Here is a 22,306-nt window from a genome sequence, read left to right on the forward strand (position 1 = left end):
AGAACCCTGGGGACCCTCCTTCGGAATCTGACCCCCCCCCCAGGTCTTTTTACAGATAGGAAGCGGTAGAAGGCAGCGCACAGAAGGTGAAGGCAGGTGGTGGGGGAAAACCAGTAGAAACTAGATTAAACTCTGGAGAGCAATTAGACATTGCCGTGTAATAAAGAGGAGTGAAGGTTGTGTTGCATGACATCTCAGATTTTGCTATTCTCACTTTGTGTTTGAATGGAAAAAACAGGTGGGGTGTGATCTCTAAATCCGAAGCAGGGCATCCTTCAGACCAACTGACCCCTCCCGGCTAGGATGATGTCTGGAGGAAAGAGGTATTTAGTAAACACCTGTTGAATGAGCTAAAAACGTTCCTGGGGCAGTTCTAAAATTCTCATCTCTCTTTCTCGCTCCAAGATGGAAGCATCAGGTGATGAGCAGGAAAATTATGTACAAAAAAACTTAAGTCTCAAATAGGGAGAATTCCCCAGACGCTCAGGCTGGGGTAGCTGAGCCCAGAGCTGACACTGAGACCGCCCGCTACCCATCACTAGAGACAATCATAGTCCCGCCATGTGAAGATGCCCAGCCCTCTTGTGCATAGCCAGTTTCTGGTCTCCTTGGGCAGATGGGCATCCTAAGGGACGTAGGAGGAGGGTTTGTTTGCCTGGGGTCCCGGTGAAAACTATAAATTTGTTCTTCAGCACCTTGGAGAAGAACCAAGGGAGACATTAGCAACTATGTTTGATTATCTTGAAAATCAGCCCTGGAGAACATCTGTAGCTGGCCCCTGGAGATGCCTGGATGTGATGGGGTTTCTCCTCAGTCACTGTGCCCTTCCCTTCCACCTCTCTCACCGTTGACTTCTCTCTCTGTCTCTCTCTCCCTTTCTCTCTCTCCACACGTTTGCCTCATTCTTTTTTTCCTCACCTCTGCGAAGGTAACAGACATGATGCAGAAAGCCCTCTTTGATTTCCTGAAGCACAGGTTTGATGGGAGGTGAGACATATAGATGTTTTTGTATTTTGATTTTTCTTTAACTGTAAAAGTGTGATATATTGATTTGTGGATCTGTTTCCAATGGTTACAGAAGTCCAGTGGTTAAACTGAATTCAGTGTTCCAGGAGAGTGTTCACTGAAACAGCTATGAAAATACGAAGTATTGCATGAGGCCCCCAGGGACAAACAAAAGGAAATTAATCCATTTGTTGGGTGTAATATATGTTTGTCTTTATTTTCTCGCTTACTAGTGAGTTCATACCGAACTGGTTTTCAGAAATTGGTTGAAAATGTCAATTTCTGATAAATACGATGGCTCACTGATCATGCTGGCTAGTGTCTGAGAATTGCCCGTGTGTGTGATTTGAATGTCTAAATAATAAAGTGCTTTGCAAGCATGAAATGCTGGAAACAGCCTTCAGCAAATAAATAAATTTCCTTAAGAGAGAAATGCAATCTTTGCTTTGCCATAGCCTTCCCGAGTGACAGCTGAAGGACGCTGTATTTATTTGGGTGCTATTTTCAAAAATACAACCTTGTGGTTTTTATAGGTATGTTTTCCATGTACCCCCTATAAGCTATTATCAATATGGCCAAGCCCTCAGACAAGTTTATGCTTCAGTTTTGTGGAAAATATCTAGAGTTCCTAGGTCTTCTAGAAAAGTGCTAAAAAAAAAAATCTGTATTGACTCAACGATGAAAGTGTGATTGTTCACAGTGTGGAGTGTGTTCTGTGTAGAAACAACCACCCAGACAAGCTGCAGATTCATCAGAAGCAAGCTTACATAGTACACATTGAGAAACCCGGGCAATGCATCCAGGTTATCACTTCACACTGAATAATTCATTTTAAAAATGTTTAAATGCTTTTAAATAGATTTTAGAGTTTAATTTTAAGAAAAGGCAAGCACAAATTGTGTGTATATAAAACTTAAGCCCAAGTATGTATAATTTCATACAAGTACTTTTTGGTGTTTATAATTTGTCAAGAGAAAAGCCTTCTGTGTAGTCATATGAAAATAATCACTGGTTTCTAAAGCTAGACACAGTGTAAAGAAGCTGAGGGGATGGGGAAATAGCACAGGGAGTAAGAGTGCTTGTTGTACATACAAACATAAATCGCTGAGTTCAAATACCCAGCACTCACATGAAGCATAGCGTTGCCTCTCCCTCAGTGCTGTGTAGAGACGAGAGCATCACTAGGGCTTGCTGGCTCCCGGTTTCTGAAAGGCATTGTCTCAAATGAATGCAGTGGAAAGGGATAGAGCAGGAGTCCTAATGTCTTCCAACGTGAACACAGCCCCCCCACCCCCCCACCCCCCCACCCCGCTCTCTGAAGACTAGGGAATTCATGTTCTAAAAATGCATTGCAACAAAACAGCTGAACCTGGACTCTAACTTAACGGTCGTGGTCTAGTCCTGTTCTGTGATGTTCTGGGTCTGACCCCCCAGTGCCTCTGGAGGGAAGGCAGCTAACACGAGTGGTCTGCTGTTCTTGTTGCATTTACACAGTTCCTTCAGCTCTGCATAGATCATTGGTTCTAACCTGGGGTGCCTTCACTGGAAGCTGTCCTGAGCAGTGCCCCCTCCTTGAGTTCCATGACCGTCTTTGATCTGAGCAGATCCCGCCCCGCAGGTCAGCCTACCCTTGTGTTAGGTTGTTCTGTTTCCAGGTGACATTCCTGTGAACAATGTTGCTGAAGGTTGAAAGCACCGATGACAATGAAGAAAGGAACACAGAGGGTTGGGCAAAGGGAAAGAGAAATGGCTGAAAGACGGGCTTCAGGAGAGCAGACTGATGTCTGTAACCCCAAGGCCACGGAAGACGACGCTCACTGAGTTACAGCACAGAGCTGTCTGGAGTCAAGTAGAATTATCTGTTCCATTCACCAAATCTACACTATTGAAGCTTCTTTCAAGTTAAAGATACAATTAAAATTCCAATGTCAAGTTTTCACGGGGTCTGATGATGGCGGAGAGGCTGGGGAAGGGGACCCAGTAGCAGCTCAAATGACAACTACAGACAGAGGCAGTCCTGGAGAAGTCCGAAGCGTAGAAGTCCTGGAGAGAAGCAGGTAGCAAAGATGGGAGTGGTAGAGGGATGAGCGGAGAGTGCCACAGAAAAGCCCAGGGAGCCCACTGGTGAGCTACTGCGGACAGTTGGGTAAGGCTGAAGTTGGCCCGGAGCGTCTCACAGATGCTCACGCGTCTTCTGCGTGGGGAATATTGTGCTTTGAGCTGTGACAATCTGCTGCGTCGTGTTTTACCAATTAATAAAAGGAGGGAAAACAGCAAATAGTCTTTGGCTGAAATTGGCCAAGAGAACAATTACACCGAAGGCTGACTCAGTGGACCAGCATCAACAGCACCGTCAAATGGAAGCCTGTTCGGGATTTCTTCCGCTGTGACTGCGGTAGGGGAGACATCGTCGTCAGGAGAATGGCTCATGCTTTCCAGAAAGATCAAAGAAGAAATCCGTGTGTTGAGAGGCTTTTTAATCCAGTACTGCTTTTCAGATCCCAATTCAAAATTAATTCAGTGGAGTAGATGAAACCCATCTGTTTGACTTTACCGGAAGGAAGAGCTTGGATGGCTTTTCCTTTTGACTCCTTAGAAATAGGAGTCACTTTAGACCTATTCCTTACCCCATTTGTTTGAGTCTAACTGTAGCACTTGTGTGTGTGGGGGGGGAGGAGTACTATGTAGCTCCCGAGGATCTCTCGTATATGTCAGTGTGGGCTTGATTCCTGTCCGTGGATTATGGAACCAGTAAGCCTGGCAGTCTGCTGCAGTGGCATTCAGCCTGCAGGAGACACAGTGGGAACCAAGTGTCTCTATCCATAACACAGACACCCCCCTGGGGGCTGGATGGTCCACCACTGTCTGGCTGCGGAACGGCCTCAGCAGCTGCAGTCTGCTGGCTTACACCGCACATTTCCAGTCCCCCCCAAAAAAATTAGTCATCTAGGCTTTCCGTTTTTTTAAAATTTCTTTTTATTAGCATAGATTCACGGTACACAGCACTGGGGTTCCTAAAGGCAGCCTTGAGCTTTTCTGACTACCGAGGAGCTCTGCGGCGTCATGTCGTGTCCTATGTGGAGCCTACAGGGATGGGGTGCTAAAATAAGGGGACTCTGGCTCAAGGAATGTGTAATCTAAAACAAACAAGCAAAACAAAACAACCCCAATTGTCAAGTGGAAAAGAATTTGAAAGAGAAGAAGTTAAGCATTCAACTTAGAACTGAATTATTAAGGAAAGGAAACAATGTCAGTTGATGACATCACAGAGCAGCCCCACCACGTCAGTATGAAAACTGTTTGCCACAACAGTTCACAAATGGAGAAAAGAAACTTCTACCTCAGAACCAATCTGTCTTTCCTCTCGGCCCCACCCACGATTCTCTCTTCTAGAGCTGGCCTCAAACACTGGAGATAATGGAACATTTGTGTGCCACCTTGAATGCTTAAATTAATAGATTTGATTACATCGAATCTTACTGCCTTCCCCAAAGGTTCCTGCTATATATATAAGGCTCACCAACTCTGGGACAAGACAGTCCTTGCCGGTCGACGCTAACTTCTGCAGATAAGATATGACGAAACTTCCTCACGAGTCTCTGGATTTTCAACACCTGCCTTCCTTGATATTTACACACACACACACACACACACACACACACACACACACACACACACACACGCACATGTATATTTGTGTGTGTAGCACCATGACCAAGGCAATATTCATTTATCCATGTGTGTATGTATGTATATATGTATGTGTGTGTGTGTGTGTGTGTGTGTATGTGTGTATTTTTGAGGCACGGTCTCATTACGTAGCCTTGGATAGCCTGGAAGTAGCTATGTAGACCAGGCTTGTGTCAATCTTCCAGACAACTACCTGCCCCTGTCTCCTTAGTGCAGGGATTGAAGGTATATACAGCCACATCTAGCCATCTAGGGCAACATCTATAGAAGGAAGGGTTTATTTGGGGCTTACCCTTCTAGAGGGCTAAGAATCCATTATGACCATGAAGGGAAGCAATGTGACAAGCAGGCATGGTGGCTGGAGCTGGAAGCTGAGAGCTGAGGGCTCACATCTTAAACCATAAGCAGGAAACAGAAAGAGTGGAACTGGGAATGCCATGTGACTTTTGAAACCTCAGAATTGGCCTTGCAGTGATGTACTTCCTCCAGGAAGGTTATAACTCCTAAGCCTCTCCAAGCAGTGACTCCAACTAGGGACCAAGTATTTAAATGTCTGAGAATATGGGGGACATCTAAAACCACCATAAATGCTAAGAACAGTCATTTAAGAAATCAGTTTTGTGTAGTGCCTTCTTTGCCCTTAGCACTAATACTCTGAGATAGTGAGGACAAATCTATCCCCACTTTATTGATTAGGGGATGGCGGCTCAAAAATGCTATAACTTTGTCCTTGAGCATGGAAATCAAAAGAAAGCTAGAGGGGACCCTGGGGTCTTCCTGTGCCTTCCTTCCTGTTCGTCCTGCTTTGGAACACTGTGCCCGTCAGCACTAGAAATTTAAAAACATGTATTATGCTGATTTGGGCTTCTTACTAATTAGCCAGAATAGAAATAGATCTTCCCGCTGTTACATTAGCAACATGGGAATACTAATTTCTTTTGAATGGGTGTCACAACTGAAAGAACCATCTTCCCATAGAATATCTGCCTAGAAAGGCAGATGACGTGGTTCTGTCTCTGGGCCTCACATGGTGAGTGGAGAGAGTGGACTCCTACAAGATGTCCTCTGACCTCCACCAGCACACTGGCACGCGCATGCCTACTGCCCCTCCTGTGTAAATGAAAATGTAAAAACAAAAATTCAGAAAACTAGGGGCTGGAGAAATGGCTCAGAGGTTAAGAGCACTGCCTGCTCTTCCAAAGGTCCTGAGTTCAATTCCCAGCAACCACATGGTGGCTCACAACCATCTGCAATGAGGTCTGGTGCCCTCTTCTGGCCTGCAGGCATGCAAGCAGACAGAATACTGTATACTTAATAAATAAATAAATGTTTAAAAAAAATTCAGAAAACTAATAATGTCACCAACTCAGATGAATTCTAAAGGAGAAACATGCAGACTTGGTGGATTTAGGGACTGCTTTTTGAGTTTTAGGGATGCTAGCTGCTCCACCCTGACTTCAGGGGAACTAGACTCCTGCGGCCCAGTAACTGCTGGCACTGCCTAGATGGGGTTGCCAAGGGAACACTTGGGGAATGGTACCAAGATGCATGGCAGATGAGGAAAGCAAAGAATCTGGAGACATACATAGTTTAAAAGCATAATCAATTAGGAGACACTCGATGGTGAGTACAGTCCCTTTGCTGAAGGAGCTTGTACTTCAAAAGAAAGAAATCAAGGTCTGGTATCCACCTTTGGTAAAAGTAACCCTTCCGGCAGAAGAAAGCCGTCTACATCTTTACAGACTGACTTCTAGAGCTGGAGTCAGCCCTTTCTGGACTATACTCCATGCGTGTGTATTTTTGCTAACAGACAACATATGCTATCAATGGAGTCTTTTATTAGAAAATAAAACGAGAAAAGGAGCATTTTGCCGCCCTCGGCATTTTGTGTTTTTAACATTCAAAGCAGCTTCTTCTGTATATGTTTAACACTGGTTGTATTTGAATGGCTGTGTGAAAGTGATTTTATAACCCAGGGGAAATGTTTGTTGATGATTTCTTCAAATTTTAAGAGCCAGGAATTACTATTTGGCTTATGAAGAGCTAGGAAATTTTGGCACGGCAGAAATCATTTTTCTGGAAAGTTGACTCCTGTCCTTCCTTGAGTCGGCCCACTTGTCTATAGCTCTATACTTGGGTCGTTCTGAAATATGACAGTATGTTTCCATCCAGATGCTCCATTCTTTAACAAACAAGAAGCCCAGAGCCCCAACTAAACAGAAGATCTCGTTCTGTGAGGAAAGATTGCGGCCCAGAAGACACTGCATCTCAGAGCTCCCTGAGTGAGGCATGGCAGCTAACTCCTGTCATCCCAGTGCTCAGGATACTCAGGCAGAAGGCCTGAGGGCTGCTGCAAGCTTGTGGCCAGCCTGGGCTGCAGAATAAGACTGTCAAGAAAAAGGAGAAGGAGGAGGAGGAGGAGAAGGAGGAGGAGGAGGAGGAGGAGGAGGAGGAGGAGGAGGAGGAGGAGGAGGAAGAAGAAGAAGAAGAAGAAGAAGAAGAAGAAGAAGAAGAAGAAGAAGAAGAAGAAGAAGAAGAAGAAGAAGAAGAAGAAGAAGAAGAAGGGGAAAAAGAAGGAGAAGAAGGAGGAGGAGGAAGAAGAAGGAGAAGAGGAGAAGGAGAAAACCTGCAGTGGAAAACTCAGATATGGGGCTCTCTTGTTTTAAACCTGGTCTGAACCTGCACCATGTTCTCAGCAGGGACAGAGTTGTAAGCCTACACCTGGTGGCTTAGCTCATCTTAGAGATTTGTTGTACTGGGAAACAAAACTGAACTGAAATAGAATTGTCCAGCCACGTAACTAAGCCTCTTCCTGTGTTCAAGGCCTCCCAGACCATCATTGCCTGGAATAGACCAGTGGATTTTCTCTGTGTCTCAGTTTCCTTCTTGGTAAAATATAGAAGTTCTTACACCTGTGTTTTCTGTTGTCATCTAGCTGTCGGAGTGTCCTTTTTTGCCTTCACTTTCTTTCTTTTTTCTTTTAAAAAAACGATGAATTCATGAGGGAGCCCCATGTAGAGGACAGAAATGTGGAGGGCCACCCATGTTTGCACTCACAGTGAGTGGTTCCTGGGCTATCATCTCTGCACAGCACTCACTCACAGTGAGTGGTTCCTGGGCTATCTCTGCACAGCACTCACCGTGAGTGGTTCCTGGGCTATCTCTGCACAGCACTCACAGTGAGTGGTTCCTGGGCTATCTCTGCACAGCTTTAGAGTCTATGCAAGGTAATTTAAGGCTGCCTCCAACAGTCATCAAGTCATACAGATTCAAAACGTTAAAACATTACAGTGTTCCAAGCACCTGCCGCTTACAAATGCAGCAGCCCAAGCCAGCCCCAGTTGGCTTCAGCATCCTGCTGGAGCTCCTGCGCACCCTGTTGCTCTAAAGACCTGACTTTTTAAGTTAGGTCCTATAGTGGTACCTATGTTTCTAGTATAAGGGGGCCTGAGACAGGAGGATGATGAAGTCAAAGTTTTCCAGCTACACATAGTAAGACCATGCTTAATTTTTTTGTTGTTGTTTTCAAGCACTTATGAAAAGGACAATTTTGGGTTCTCCCCAAAGCTCCTAGTACCTGCATCTCCAGACAGTATTAAAATGTCCTGAAACAGGAGTGAGAGGGCTTGAAATTAAATACACTCTTCCTGCTGTGCTCTAACCCCAAAGGAGTTTGACCCTGGAGGAGAAAAAGTCTACTCTGAGCATAAAGGGAAGTGATGCTCCCCTTTCTGAACACATCAAGCTCTGTGGATGAGGGTAGGGAAGGCCCGTGGATCTCTGTAAGTGGCCTAGGCGGACCAGCTTTGAATTCTACAGATAATTACTAGGAACTGAGCCGTCTCCGTTAAAAATTATTTTAAAGTCTACGTCCTTTCATTTGAGAATGCATAATTCCGGTTGATTCCTTCGCTCCACACAAAGTCTATGCTCTCTTGTTCTGTGATTGTAAAGCGCGTTCTACCTCACCACACGCCAGTCTCATGCGCCCACTGACTTCTGCTATTGGGCTGACGAGTGTTCACCAGATGTGGTCAGATCCTGTGCAAACATGTGAGGCTCCTGGGCCTGCAAAGAAAGAAACCGTATTTCTCACCTCCTTGCTCGCAAAGCTCCTCTTTTCCCCGTGGAGAAATGCTCCATGTATCAGGGATTAACGACAGAGCCAAGAAACGCAACGTAGCGACCAACCGGTTCATTCTTTTCTGTGATCAAATGAAGCTTTCCCCCCTTTGGCCAGCAGTGCTGGGGCGGAGCTGTTGAGGGCCTTGAAGGTTTTGTTCAAGAGCAAAGCCACTGTGAATTTGGAAGAAACTGTAAAGCAATTTCCTAGAAAGATCATGGCTAATTCATGTTTTGATTCCCTCCTGGGGTGGTGTGTGTTTTAAAGGCAACTTAGCCGGGCAGGCCATAATGGAGGGAGGACATTTCCACTGGAGTGGTTTTCGGCTCAAGAGCCAAAGCCGTCATTTGCCATCATCCGCCCTGTTTGTGTTTTCATATGAGCCAGAGCCTGTTCAAATTCCTTGTGGCCGATGTTGACTGTACAGTGCTTTCTCTGTAGTGTGTAAAATGGCTATTGAGCACTGTGGCTATAAATCACTCAGGGAGCACATAACATTTTTTACCAGCTTGTTCTGTTCTGTGTTCCTCTTCCTAGGATATCAATAACAAGAGTGACAGCTGACATTTCTCTTGCTAAGAGGTCTGTCCTCAACAATCCCAGCAAGAGAGCAATCATTGAACGCTCCAACACCAGATCCAGCTTAGGTAAGATGCGTTCCTGCAGGCATGAGGTGTATATGTGGGGAATGTCTTGTCCAGCTTGGGTGCTGTCCTGTATGGAGACGTGTTGGGTATCTGTAGAGAGAGCCAGCCAATGGACAGGAAAGGGGCGAGTCTTGTAGCTGCTAGATCCCACCTCTCAGTTCTGATCTATTAGCTATGCTGCAGTCTGGTGGGAAAAAGGCCTTCTCAGGATCTTCTGTTCAGTTGCTGCTGAACCATAGGAAACCACCCATTTCCTTTTCCCCAAATGTCACAATAAGGCTTCTGTCAGAGCTGACACACAGCTGCATGAAAGGAAATGAGATGTTGAGAAGAGCATGGTATGATGTATTTGTGTGTACCGGTGTACCCAGAACCGCCATCCCTTTCAGTAGACATGGTGACCGTCAGGATGAACGTGCAGGGAACCTAAGCCTGTCTTTTCTGGGTGCTTTTGGAAAGCCTGTTAAATTCCTTCCGTAAGGGAGAATAAAAGGTTGTAAGTGAGTTGGGGTGTGAATAGAAGTGAGTCACTTTGGGAAATATTGCCTTGAAACCATGGGGAAAAAGTAGTAACAGTTTTGGAAGCTGAGTGAGGGTATGCATACCTGTAATCTCAGCACACGGGAAGGAGAGTCAAGAGGATCAGGAGTTCAAGGCCAGCCTGAACTACCTAAGACCTTGTCTCAAAAGCAAACCAACACCAGAGTCAACTCAGTCATAAGGATCATCACCAGTCCCAAAGATGCTGAAACTATGCGGTCTAGTGGTAGAGTGTTCACTAAGGGCTTCTGGCACCGGAGTTTCTGACTGTCCCAGCTTTGCCTGCCTGTAGCAGATTTATGAAGAAGCTTCCATTAGAGCCCCCTGAGAACCTGTCTGAGTAGCCAAGACTGTTGGTTTTCTTGAAGAAAATACACTAGGTAGATAAAAATGCCTTTGTCTTCCTTGTGCCTATAATTTGCTTATTATGCTCTCTGTACATATTTTCTAAGCCCTGGGCTCACCCTGCTGTGTGATCCAGCCTTGCCCCATCTCCCCAAGCTCCTCCGCTGCTTATGCTGCAGTGCCACAGGCCAAAGGCCTTGTGTTGTTTCAGCAGTAGGTATGAACCAACACGCCAGCTCACTGCTGCTGCAGAGTAAACAAAACCCAGGAATTTCTGAGTTACCTGAACCGAGACGAAGAATGAGTGCCCTGTGGGTTCCGGTCCTGGGGCAGTTCAGTTTGTGTTGCTGCCTTTTAGTTCCTTGGGAAAATCGCTAAATGCTATTTTACATTATTTTATAATAACACGTGAGACTCGAAACTAAAACGGTAAATGATATGATTTGTTCCATCATAGTTCTGCCCAGAAACGCCTTTAAAACTGTGGCAGTCCACAGCACCAATAGAGTTCCTACTCCCACCCCACCCCCACCCCCACCCCCGTTCCTTCTGCTAAACTGGCTGCAGTAAAAACTGACTTTATTTTCAAATGCCCTTATTGAGAAAAAATTTCTTTTTAAACTGTTTCTGACGTGCTAGAAAAAAAATGAATGTATGCCTATGATTACTAACAAATGCAGTCTATTACTTCATAAGAATTCGGCAAGGATTTCCTTAAATAGATATCCTGAAAGCTGGCCACTGGAAAAATTAATCTGAAGCCTTTCAGGACATTGGTGTTTTATAATGTGAAGGCGATGTGTGTTTTGACTCTTTGAATTCATATTTTTTTAAAAGATGTGTGTGTGTGTGTGTGTGTGTGTGTGTGTGTGTGCGTGCGTGCGTGCGTGTGTGTGTGCACTCTCATGGATGAGTGCCTAAGGAGGCCAGTGAGGTTGTCTTGCCCCCTGGAGCTGGGATACAGGTGGTTATGAACTGTCTAATGTGGATGCTAGGACCAAGCTTGGTCCTCTGGAAGGGCAGCAAGTGCCTTAACTATTTGGCCATTTCTCTCTCCTCCACATTCATACTTTCTAATGTAGATCATGCATTTAAATGTCAGTGATTTCCTGAGAACTGAGAAACTTTTGTTTTTATGCAAAGTCTTCTATTAGTAGAATCTAATTCAGATTTGGGGCATGACACACTACATCAGCTGATTAATGAAGTATATAAAGGATTTTTTGCTGTTTTTTTTTTTTTGAGACAGTATCAATACAGAATGCAGTCTGGGCTGAAACTCTCTGTGTTTCCCATGATGACCTTGAAGTCATGATCCTTCTGCCTTGGTGTCCCAAGTATTGGGATTCCAGGTATGCGCCACCATGTCCCACTTAAAGACCTTTTAAATTTCAGAAAAACATGTACTTTGGTCATGTGTTTCAACATTCTCTCTCTCTCTCTCTCTCTCTCTCTCACACACACACACACACACACACACACACACACACACACACACCAGAAGGAGAGTTTGTAAGCCACGCACAGCAGCACACACTTGTCATCAAAGTACTTGGGAGGTGGAAGCAAGAGGTTCACAACCAGCTTGGGCTACATAGCAAGGCTCTGTCCCAGAATAAATTAAAGCAACTGGATTGCTTCAGACACTTGAAAAGAACTAGCATTTTTATCTGACCAGTTTAGAAGACGTGGCTATGAGTCATCTGACTATTACATCCGGCCAGCTAGGTGTGAGTCAAGATAGAGTGCAGCATGTTAACATGACCTGTGCGTGTGTGTGAGAGAGAGTCTGTTATACTTATGTGTGTTATACTTATGGTAAATATACCTTAGACAATTCCACCGTATCTAAAGCTTAAATTGAGCTAGACTTGGAATTTTCTGGTTGTCTGAGGACACTCACAATTAGTGAGGATACAAAGGTGTGTATATCAGTCAAATCAATACAGTTTTCAGGTGTTTTTTTTTTCTTCCAAAACACAGTCTACAGAATGTTAAAATATAAACTATTGACAGAAATACTCAATGTCACTTTCAGTGGCTCTAATGTGTTTGCTAAAGGCCGTTCTCATTAAAAGCAACCTCAAAATGGAACAACCGTGGCTATATAAATATCACCATGCTAGGCTGGGTGTACGAAGCAAGCCAAGAGAGCTGGCTTAAGTTCTTATGCCAATTGTTTTATTCTATGCACAATTTAATCTTTAGAAAAGAGTTTTAAAAAGAACAGACATTGTGTGGTGCACACCTTTAATCCTAGCACTTGGGAGCCAGAGGCAGACAGACCTTTGTGAGTCAGAAGCCAGTCTGTTGCCATAACAAGTTCCAGGACAGCCAGGGCTACATAATAGACTTTGTCTCAGAGGAAAAAAAAAAGATTTTGATAAACATGTCTATGAAAGTTCAGAGCCCTTTGTTCTACAGTACAGACACACACATTTGAGAGCTTATACTATTTCTTTTCAATATAAATAATAATTATTGAGACTAACCATTGATTGTCTCCCCTTTTAGCGGAAGTACAGAGTGAAATTGAAAGAATTTTTGAATTGGCGAGGTCTTTGCAACTGGTTGTTCTTGATGCAGACACCATCAACCACCCAGCACAGCTTATCAAGACGTCCTTAGCCCCCATCGTTGTTCACGTGAAAGTCTCCTCTCCGAAGGTAAATCCTGCACTCCTGTCTATGGTTTAGAAGCTTCCTCCCTGAGGTTCGTGTGTGGGCAGAAAAATGTCTCCAGAGTCAGTTAATAGGTACATTTTAAAACAGTACTCAAGTTCTAGGGATGAATCTAGGTAAGAATCATCATCATCATCATCATCGCTGAGAAGCTCCTCCCTGCAGTCAGAGATGATAAAATCCAAACAAGAGCACAAAGATGGAAAACAAAAAGTGGACCCTGGCCTTTCGTAGGCTGTGCATTCCCTGTTGGCCAATTTCCTGTATAATATTGATTCTTGAGTCACCTACAGTCTCTGCCCAGTTGAGACAGGGAGGACATAGTCCAGAAAAATGCCTTCTGCAAGGTAAAAGATCACTGCATAAGCATCTCTCACAGAAACGCTGCAGCCCTCGTCGCTTGTGCGTAGCTGGTTTACTGGTTAAGCAGGAATGGTCACATCAGCTACCAGAGTGACAAGAACAGAGGGAGATGGCCCAGACTGCACTCTTGATCTTGATGTCCTTTTAGTTTTACTTTTACTTAGTTATTTTTTAATATCTCTCTCTCTCTCTCTCTCTCTCTCTCTCTCTCTCTCTCTCTCTCTGTGTGTGTGTGTGTGTGTGTGTGTGTACACTTGTGCGGTCACAGCATATATGTGGGGTCAGAGGACAACTTGTGGAAGTACGTTCTCCCCTCCCACCGTGTGGGCTCTCAGGATTGAACTCAGGTCACCAGGCTTGGTAGTGTTCATCTTTCCCCACTGAGCCCGCTCACCATCCTCCCTCTTGTTTTTAAATAGTGATGGTGTCCTAAAAATAGATATGAAATAGATACCCATGAGAAGCATTATCTGTCTGTCTGCCTGTCTGTCTGTTTTGCATCCGGGACCTCAATTTCCCCTCCCTCATCTCCTCCTGTCTCCTCCCCCAGCCTCCCCTCTACACCCCACTAATCCGCCGAGAGACATCTTAACAGTTCTTTTCCAGCGCCTCCTAGAATGTAGTTGGTTTGTCTAAATGCTTGCTCAACTCCCCACCCAAACCGTGGTTTTCTTCTGTGGTCAGAGAAAAGCCTAAAGAAGCTGTGGCCTGTTATAGTTCACAAGCTCTCAGCATCTTGGAGGGAACTACTCCTATACTGTAACTGTGGGACTCCCACCTGCCGCCGGATGACTCTGGGGTGTGATTAAAACACAGTGGCCTTGCCTCAACCACTGGAAGTGTCCTTGACTCTAGCTGCTGGGGTACCAAGAATCCTTTGCAGCAAGGCTAAGGTCACCACTACCTCCACTGTCCCATTGCTGTGGTGTCTGGAAGTCCAGAGTCAGGGACTTGCGTGGACCTGTGCACTGAGGTATCAGAACTTCATAAAGTAGCACGGTTGAAGTAGAGAGGGCCCCACTTCAACCTAAACAAAACTAGTGGCCAAATGCAGCTATAGCTATGACCAAAGGCATAGATATCGTCTGTTTTATGTGTAACAGTGTTCCAACATAAATGTTTTACCTAGGTTTCCATGCCTGAAATAGTTTGATTAATATAAAATTAAACCAAATATCTTATTAGATATTGAAAAATATGACATACACAAGTGACGTTGATATTTATCTGACATGGAGGTAATGAACCGAAATATTACTGAACCAAATAACATCAAAATATTGACTCAACATAAACAAGGTCAGACCAGCCTTTTCTCTTTGAGAGGAAGTTCTGACATCTGAAAGAGACTTACAAGTCTAGGTGGGAAGTGAGGCTGTCTGTCACTAGGATCCCACAGGGAGCTAGGAGAGGATGGACATGCCCAGTCCACTCCAGGCCCACAGTGAGGTGGGCAGTGTCGCCATGGAGATTCTAAGTGTGTGATTGCTCACATTGTAGGGCCTTCTTACTGTCCTCAGGGCTACATGCACTGTAGGAAACGATCCTGGTGTGTTTGGCTTTCTTTCAACTCATTGACAATGAATGACTCGGGCTCCTGTTATCCTCTCTCAGGTTTTACAGAGGCTGATTAAGTCCAGAGGAAAGTCTCAGAGCAAACACTTGAATGTTCAACTGGTGGCAGCCGATAAACTGGCCCAGTGCCCGCCTGTAAGTAAAATCTTTTCTGTTTAATCGCTGAAGGCTAGTTACAAGGGGGGCATTTTCCTTTCGATATCAGCCTGGTGGCTTTTATTCTACAGCAATGGTTCTCAACTTGTGTATTGTAACCCCTAGGGGGCTAGAATGACCCTTTCACAGGGGTCACCTAAGGCCACGGGAAAACCCAGGTATCTACATTATGATTCCTAACAGTGGAAAAGTACAATTATGAAGTAGCCATGAAAATAAGTGTACGGCTGGTGGTCACCACAACATGAGGGACTGTATTGAAGGGTCGCATCAGGAAGGCTGAGAAGCACCGCTTCAGACATGGTGAAGGATTCTTGCGGTGAGCTGCTATTGTTCCATTGAGTGGGCTCAGGCTTCCGGGGCAGGATGGCGTCTGCCTTGGCAGGAGAAATGAACTCAAAGTCTGAAACCCGCTGTTCCCACTACTTCCTTGATTCCGTCGCCAGAACTCGGGGGCCATGTCTAGTCATGGAACACTTGTAAGAAAAGAGCAAAGTAAAATATGCCAGCTTGGCTTTGTTTCAGCTTTTCTGCCAGAAGATTCTGGTGGGCATGAAAAAATGTGAGGTGGAAGGTCAAAACTGGCTTGCATCTAGAGCGTCTCTGTGTTTATAACAGATGGGGGGGGATCAATGGCGAGGGGTGAAAACTGTACGCTGCCTAGTGTCGTTGCTAGGGTGAGAAGGTGCACCTTGCTGGGCTGGGAAGGGTGGCTGTTCTCACAGGCTCTCGGGCCGTGGTGGTTAGTCATGTGTGCTTGGTCAATTGACTCATGATTTCTCTAAAAGAAATAACGTCTTTTTGGTTGCTTCACTAGATTTTTAAAAATATTTATGTTAAATATATTGTTATTAAATATAGGATATAAATATGTTTATATTTTATTTATATTTATGCTCTGTGAAAGCATAGGATCCAACTCAAGTACTTAGAGAAGCAACACAGCTTGGCTATTCAAGCACAGACGAGTTAGATAAACCTGAGCAAGATGCCTGCTGAGCAAGGTTAGGGTAAAAATTCAAGAAGCACGTGTGTGCGTATGTGGAAACATCCTTAGAACAGTGCCTGGCACGTGGCCTACGCTGTCCAGGCGCATCCTGCGCTACGCCGCATCTAGTCTGCTGGCCTCCATCCGTCTTGGGGTCACTGTTGTATCGCGCTTCCCTGGCATAGTGGGTTTGTAATAAATGTGAGCAGAGGGAGCGACAAGTGAATGAAAGGCTGGGCAGGCCTGAAAGGCAAGAACAATGATACATCCTTTCGTTAGATATGTAACAAGGGCCAGGGGGCTCCCTCGATGCTTTCTACAGATTGTCTGTAATCCTTGCTATGAGCTTGTAAAATACAGCCTAAGCCCCTCTTCATCGCTGGGACAACTGAAGACAGAGCCCATCATTGAGTTTGTTGAGATCATTCGGCACATTAAGATTAGGAGTGGATCTGTCTGACTTCAAAGCCGTTTCTTCTTCTCCCCAGCACAGCCTCCCTCCTCTACACACAGTTATCAGGTTACCACCCGCAGATAAATCCAGAGCTCTATGTTAAGACGTTTAAAGCCACATTGCCTACTAAGGAAGTTGCTTACAGGGTGGAATGTTTGATTAAACACCGAGAAACTATAAAAGCATATGCCATCCGACCTCTGGCCCTGTAATGTTTCACGGTGGAAGAGAAATGATCTTTACTGGACAGCTACTAAAAGCCAGGAACTGTGAGATTCTTTCTGCTTTTTAGGACAATCTTAGAATGGTAGTTATGATTGGTATGGCATTTTAGGAAGCAGTCACTAAAAATGGAAATATAATTATAAGAGATTTATTGGGGGGAAACATTTATTTTTAAGTCAATTTATTAACCCTTGGTTGAAATAATTTCTGGAGACAATAACTTATGTCCTATTAAAATTGAGGTATTTGAGCTGCTGAGGACATTCCTGAAGTTTCTAGAGTCAAAGCGTGGGCTTCAGCAGCCCTAGTAAGCGAGGCCCCACCGTGACCTATGCACAGTGTGTCAACTGAAGGAACAAATAATGAAGCGAGGATCATGGTTCGATGTGGCCACACTGAGAGCAAGAGCAATGAGATCCGTGGGTCCCTATGAAGTCCACCTTCAGGGCGCTGGCCTACAGTGTAGGCTTCAATAAGGGGCACGAGTTCCTGGTCACGGTGTGGCCCTGCCCTTCATTGACACATCAGCTTCTCCGTCTGTCCTACTATCTGTCACCTGTGAAAAGCCGCTACTCAGAGGACAAGCTCCTCCTCTGACACCCGGACTTCAGCCTTTTCCTCCACCAGCAAAAAAAAAAAAAAAAAAAAAAAAAAAAAAAATCCCTGAGAAAATGCCAATCTCTTGGAGTCTGTTGTTTCAGGGGTCTGATAGCCCAAGAGAAGTGTCTCTTTGGCACGCCTTTCTTCAAGCCAGGAGGATTACAAGGGGTGTATGTTACCTATGGCATATTGCTACCTCTGAGATAGGCGGGACCAAAAATAGACGCATTCACATACTTACATATAACAACACTGTGGTCCTGTCCCCAGGTTAGTAACCTCAACCTGCCAGGGTACTGGGGGGACAGCCCTCCTCTAGTATATTAGCAGGACAGACACATCTGTCTTATTCTGAATAATTGGTCAGATAGCCTGGCACTGTCAACAAGCAGTCCGAATAAGTAGTTACCTTGTGCCTTTCTAACCATGTGATATTATGTTCATGGACTTTGTCATTCTGGGAAAGAATTGTGCATTCTATTTTGGCCCACGTGAAGAAAATTTCAGATGACAAAAACTAGGAGCAATTTAAAAATGTGTCCGCATTTATCCCTTTACTTCAAGACCGTAATTATCATCGTCACCCAGAGACTGGTTATCACTGTGGCATTTTAATTCTGTGAGGAGAGGCTGCAGCTCGCTTCCTTGCCATCTGTGTCTCCAGTCTGCCAACTCAGCAGATTCTACTAGCAGGGTCTCATCCTGCGGTGATAGTACAGGCAGCGGGTTTTAGAAAGAGGCCTCTCAGTGGACACAAGAAAACTTAACTTTCTGTAGCTAGAAGGGTGATTCTAGTGCCAGGGACTATTGGCGTGAAGGAGAACCACACAGAGTTTCCTGCAGTATGCATCTTACTATTGGGCTCTATACGATGATGTCAGCTGATATTGGGAAAAGAATGCTGGATCCAAAGATGTTTGAGAGGATGCTAATGCAAACACAGGTCATTGGGTTTCTTTGTACAGAAAACCCATTTTGCTAACATGCTCTTTGTAGCTCCTGGAGAATAGAGGATATCCCGTGCTTCTCCGTAATGTGTCTGCAAGTCTTTTTCCACAGAACAGCTTGTGGGTTTAATGTTTCATGGAACACTTAAAAGGAAATACAATTCTGTTCCACTCTCCTCATTTTACAAGTGAGGACACTGAGACCAGGAAAAGGTGAACTGCCTTCCCAAAAGCCAGAGACCTTGGGCAATGATAGCTTATCTATGTCTTAATCCAGGGAGGCTCTAGAGCAATGGTCCTCAACCTGTGGGTCACATCCTTTGGGGAGGTCAAATGACCCTTTCATAAGGGTCGCCCAAGACCACTGGAAAATACAGATATCTGCATTATACTTCATAGCAGCAGAATTGCAGTTATGAAGTAGCAATGAAGATAATTTTAGGGCTGGGGTCACCACAGTATGAGGGACTGTATTATCGGTCACAGCATTAGGAAGGTTGAGAAGCACCGCTCTAATAGTAAATGCAATGTGTTAGTTACCACATCTATTAGGGCTTCTGTTGCTGTGATAAAAACACTATGACCACAAGCAACTTGGGGAAGAAAGGGTTTATTTCATCTTAAAGCCTGTCCCCCTCATCCAGGGAAGTCAGGGTAGGAACTCAAGTCAGAAACCTGGGAAAATGACTAACGCAGAGGCCACAGAGGAACCCTGCTTGCTGGATGGTTTCTCTCTGAACCTGCTTTCTTCTAGCACCCAGAACCATTGACCCAGGGCTAGTACTGCCCACAGTGAGATGGGCCTTCCACATCCATTGTCTATAAAGAAAACCTGTGGTGGCATTTTCCCAGTTGAGGTTCCTTCTTCCCAAATGATTCTAGTTATGTTGATTGACATAAACCAGCCAACATATTGCCTGTTGTCCAGAAGAGAGAATACTGGGTTCCATGGGTAAGGCTTTTACTAGAGGGGTCAATAAACATTTTAGTTAAGGGCTGGATAGTAAGTAATTTAGGTTTGTTGAGGCTAGCAGGGTCCTTTCTAAAAGAATTCTGCTTTGCCTTTGAGTAGCCATGGTCATCATACATGTAAACCATGGGGACAGCTGGACTCCATTCAAACTTTGTAGAAACAAGAAGTAGACCTAATGCAGCCGAAAGAAACAGCCACACTTCTTCTAGGCCAAGTTTTGTTATCTATTAGTGCAAAGCAAATGGCCCTAAACATGGCGACTTCAAACGGTGGCTAGTAGGTAGCATTTTGTCTGATGACTGACTGATCTCTCAGCAGGGTTGACTAGAGGGACTCAGCCAATTCTTGCTTTCCACTTGGTCCAGGGCCTTTGTCATGAGCTCTTTTCTGTAGGGACATGGGTTCTCACATTGTACCTTTATGATAAAATACAGTCTCCTAAGGACTCATCTCAGCCCAGCCCAGCATCTCTACAACATTCCACTGATCAGAGTGCTCACAGCAGCTACCCAGCTTCAAGGAGAGGGCACAAAATGTTCCATCTCAGTACATGGAGGACCAAGGAACCTGTGGCCATTTACAAATATGCTCCAGGCAGAAAAATATAACTGGGAAGATGCAGAGAGGCAAACAGGAAAGTGTCCCCAGGCACTGGGATGCAGGAGCCATCCAAGATTCTTTATTGTATGGTTAGTCGGATTGTGTTTTCTTGGTGTGTGTCTACACACCATATTTTTTTTTTATTTCAGTTGTCCTCCCTGGGTCTTGGTATCTTTTCCTTCTCAGAGAAGTGGAGAATAGTGCGTTTTAAGAACTTGTCCCAGTACTGTGGTAATAAGAGTTGCATAATGCCTGGCAAGAAAAGCAGATAGACAATTGGATGATAAATGAAATATAATCCTTTAATTCCACTTAGTTACGAGCTGTCTTGTGCTACCAAAAGCTGACCTGGTGACTCTCTGAGCTGCGTAATGGCTTTTTATGTGTGTGAATTGGCACTCACCACTTTCTGCAAGAGCTGAGCTCATCCTGTCGGCAGGGGCTTGCCTGCAAACCTCTAACACTCTGAGAACGAGAGTGGGTCTCTTCTGTCCTGCTCCATTTCCCGTTGCTGAATGGACTCCAAGTCATTCTGTCATGCGTGCAAGTTCTGAGGGGGATTTTCCACTGCCCAGTTCCAGCGGTCCTTAAGTTACTGAGACTCTTCCGATTCACTCATCTCTCTGACCGGTTCTCCCTACTGCCGCGTTCATTGTTATAAAACCCTGGGTGCCTGCCGTTTATTTTTTAACACTGCTTTTTCAAAACAGAGTGATCCGTTCTACATCTTCCCTTCACGAGACAAGGCCTCCCAGGGTCCAATTTCAGTATCTACCCTTCTACAGATTTCAACTACCAACCTGGGCATAGCATGGTGGACATGGCCCCTTCCCACCCATGCTATGATATAACATGTACACTTGACATAAACTTAACAAAAACACACGGGCAGGTGTGCTTACTGCCTTTGAAGAGTAAGAACGGGAAGACATAATAAATGTCATAGACAGGAGATGAGCTATAAGCAGTCAGTGTCCCTATACTCTTGCCTTTGTGTCGGCTCCACCTATTACTGGCAAGAACTCACCTTAAGGTAGAGCTCCTTCCAGAGTCTGTCGTTATTGATTGGCTTTCCTTTATCCCCACAAGAGCTCCTGGATCTATAAACAACAACAGATGCTTAAACGAAGTTTCCCATCAGTAGTTGAGCAGTGAGTCGAGGACTTAGGACCGCGGAGACTTCAACAGTACAGAGAACGCCAATTCGATGGGAGAGTAATGTTTACTGGCTGGTTATTATGTAATTAACATGGGTTGAGCCAGCCAGCCACGTTATTTTACTGAGTAGCATTTGCTGGCCGTTCTTAACCAGCAATGTTATTTTACTGAGTAGCATTTGCCGCTCATTCTTCTTAAATGGTGGCACCTTAAGGGGCTCTCTACACTACGGTTGCAGATACAAAGAAATGGAGTTATATATCTCCCTGGTATTGACTGCTCCCTCTTAGAAATAGGAAGATGGTGCACACGAGGCTGTTATCTATATACAATAAATAAATGAAAGCAAAATTTAAAGCCATGGAGTTTACACACTACTCAGTAGTGCGTGAACCATCTTTTCTTTTTGATTTTGGTTTTGGCTTTTTTTGTGTAACAGCCCTAGATGTCCTGGAACTCACTCTGTAGGCGAGGCTGGCCTCGAACTCACAGAGATCCGTCTGCCCCTGCCTCCTGAGTGGTGGGATTAAAGGTATGTGCCACCACCGCCAGGCTCAAGAGACTGGAGAGATGGTTTATCAGTTAAGAGCACTGGCTGCTCTTTTAGTGGACTGGGGTTTAACTCCCAGAACCCACAGGGGAGCTCACAACCATCTGTAACTCCAGTTCCAGGGGATCTGATGGCCTCTCCCAATCTCTTTGCCCACCAAGTATGCACACATGCAGGCAAAAACACTCATACACATAAAGCGAGAAATTTAATTTAATTTAAAATTAAAAGGAGGTAAAACTAACTGCATAATTAGTTTCTAAGGTTTTTGAGCTTTGCGTTAAAAATAGAAAGTTACGACTCCCTGGATAAACGTGTTGGACAAGATACACGAGTAGTTTGTATTTTGTAGTCGTTAAGGAAAATTTACCAGCCATTCTCTGTATGTTTTCCCTCCCAAAAGAACATAATTTACTCCGTTACTAATATAGGATCTGAACACTACGGTTTCTTGTGTAAAAACCGGAGCGACCACTTCAGTTTGCTCCTTCTCTGGCTTCATCACAGACAGCCCCTGAGTCTGTGAAACTCCTTAACAAGGAGGTAGGGAAGTACTTTAGGGTTCTTTCAAACATCAAAAACGGTCAGTTTCCCGGCTCTCTTCAGCCTTGCTCTTTGCCAAGCTCTGAGTGTCTGTCAGGCTGTTTCCACCACCCAGAAATCTCAGTGCTTCTGTTCTCGGTATT

General features: G+C 44.8%; 1 protein-coding gene across 5 annotated transcripts in view; it reads left to right on the top strand.

The window, feature by feature from the left end:
* Cacnb4 (calcium voltage-gated channel auxiliary subunit beta 4) overlaps window positions 1-22,306 on the top strand; it is a 253,473-nt gene that overhangs the window by 219,218 nt on the left and 11,949 nt on the right. For all 5 annotated transcript variants that reach the window (XM_075985214.1, XM_075985215.1, XM_075985216.1 and 2 more), the window contains 4 exons: window positions 929-987; window positions 9,356-9,465; window positions 12,865-13,016; window positions 15,009-15,104. In XM_075985214.1, coding sequence (XP_075841329.1) covers window positions 929-987; window positions 9,356-9,465; window positions 12,865-13,016; window positions 15,009-15,104 — 417 coding nt within the window. The remainder of the gene's footprint in view (window positions 1-928; window positions 988-9,355; window positions 9,466-12,864; window positions 13,017-15,008; window positions 15,105-22,306) is intronic.

This window comes from Microtus pennsylvanicus, chromosome 9, assembly GCF_037038515.1.
Source record: "Microtus pennsylvanicus isolate mMicPen1 chromosome 9, mMicPen1.hap1, whole genome shotgun sequence".
Lineage (NCBI taxonomy): Eukaryota > Metazoa > Chordata > Mammalia > Rodentia > Cricetidae > Microtus > Microtus pennsylvanicus.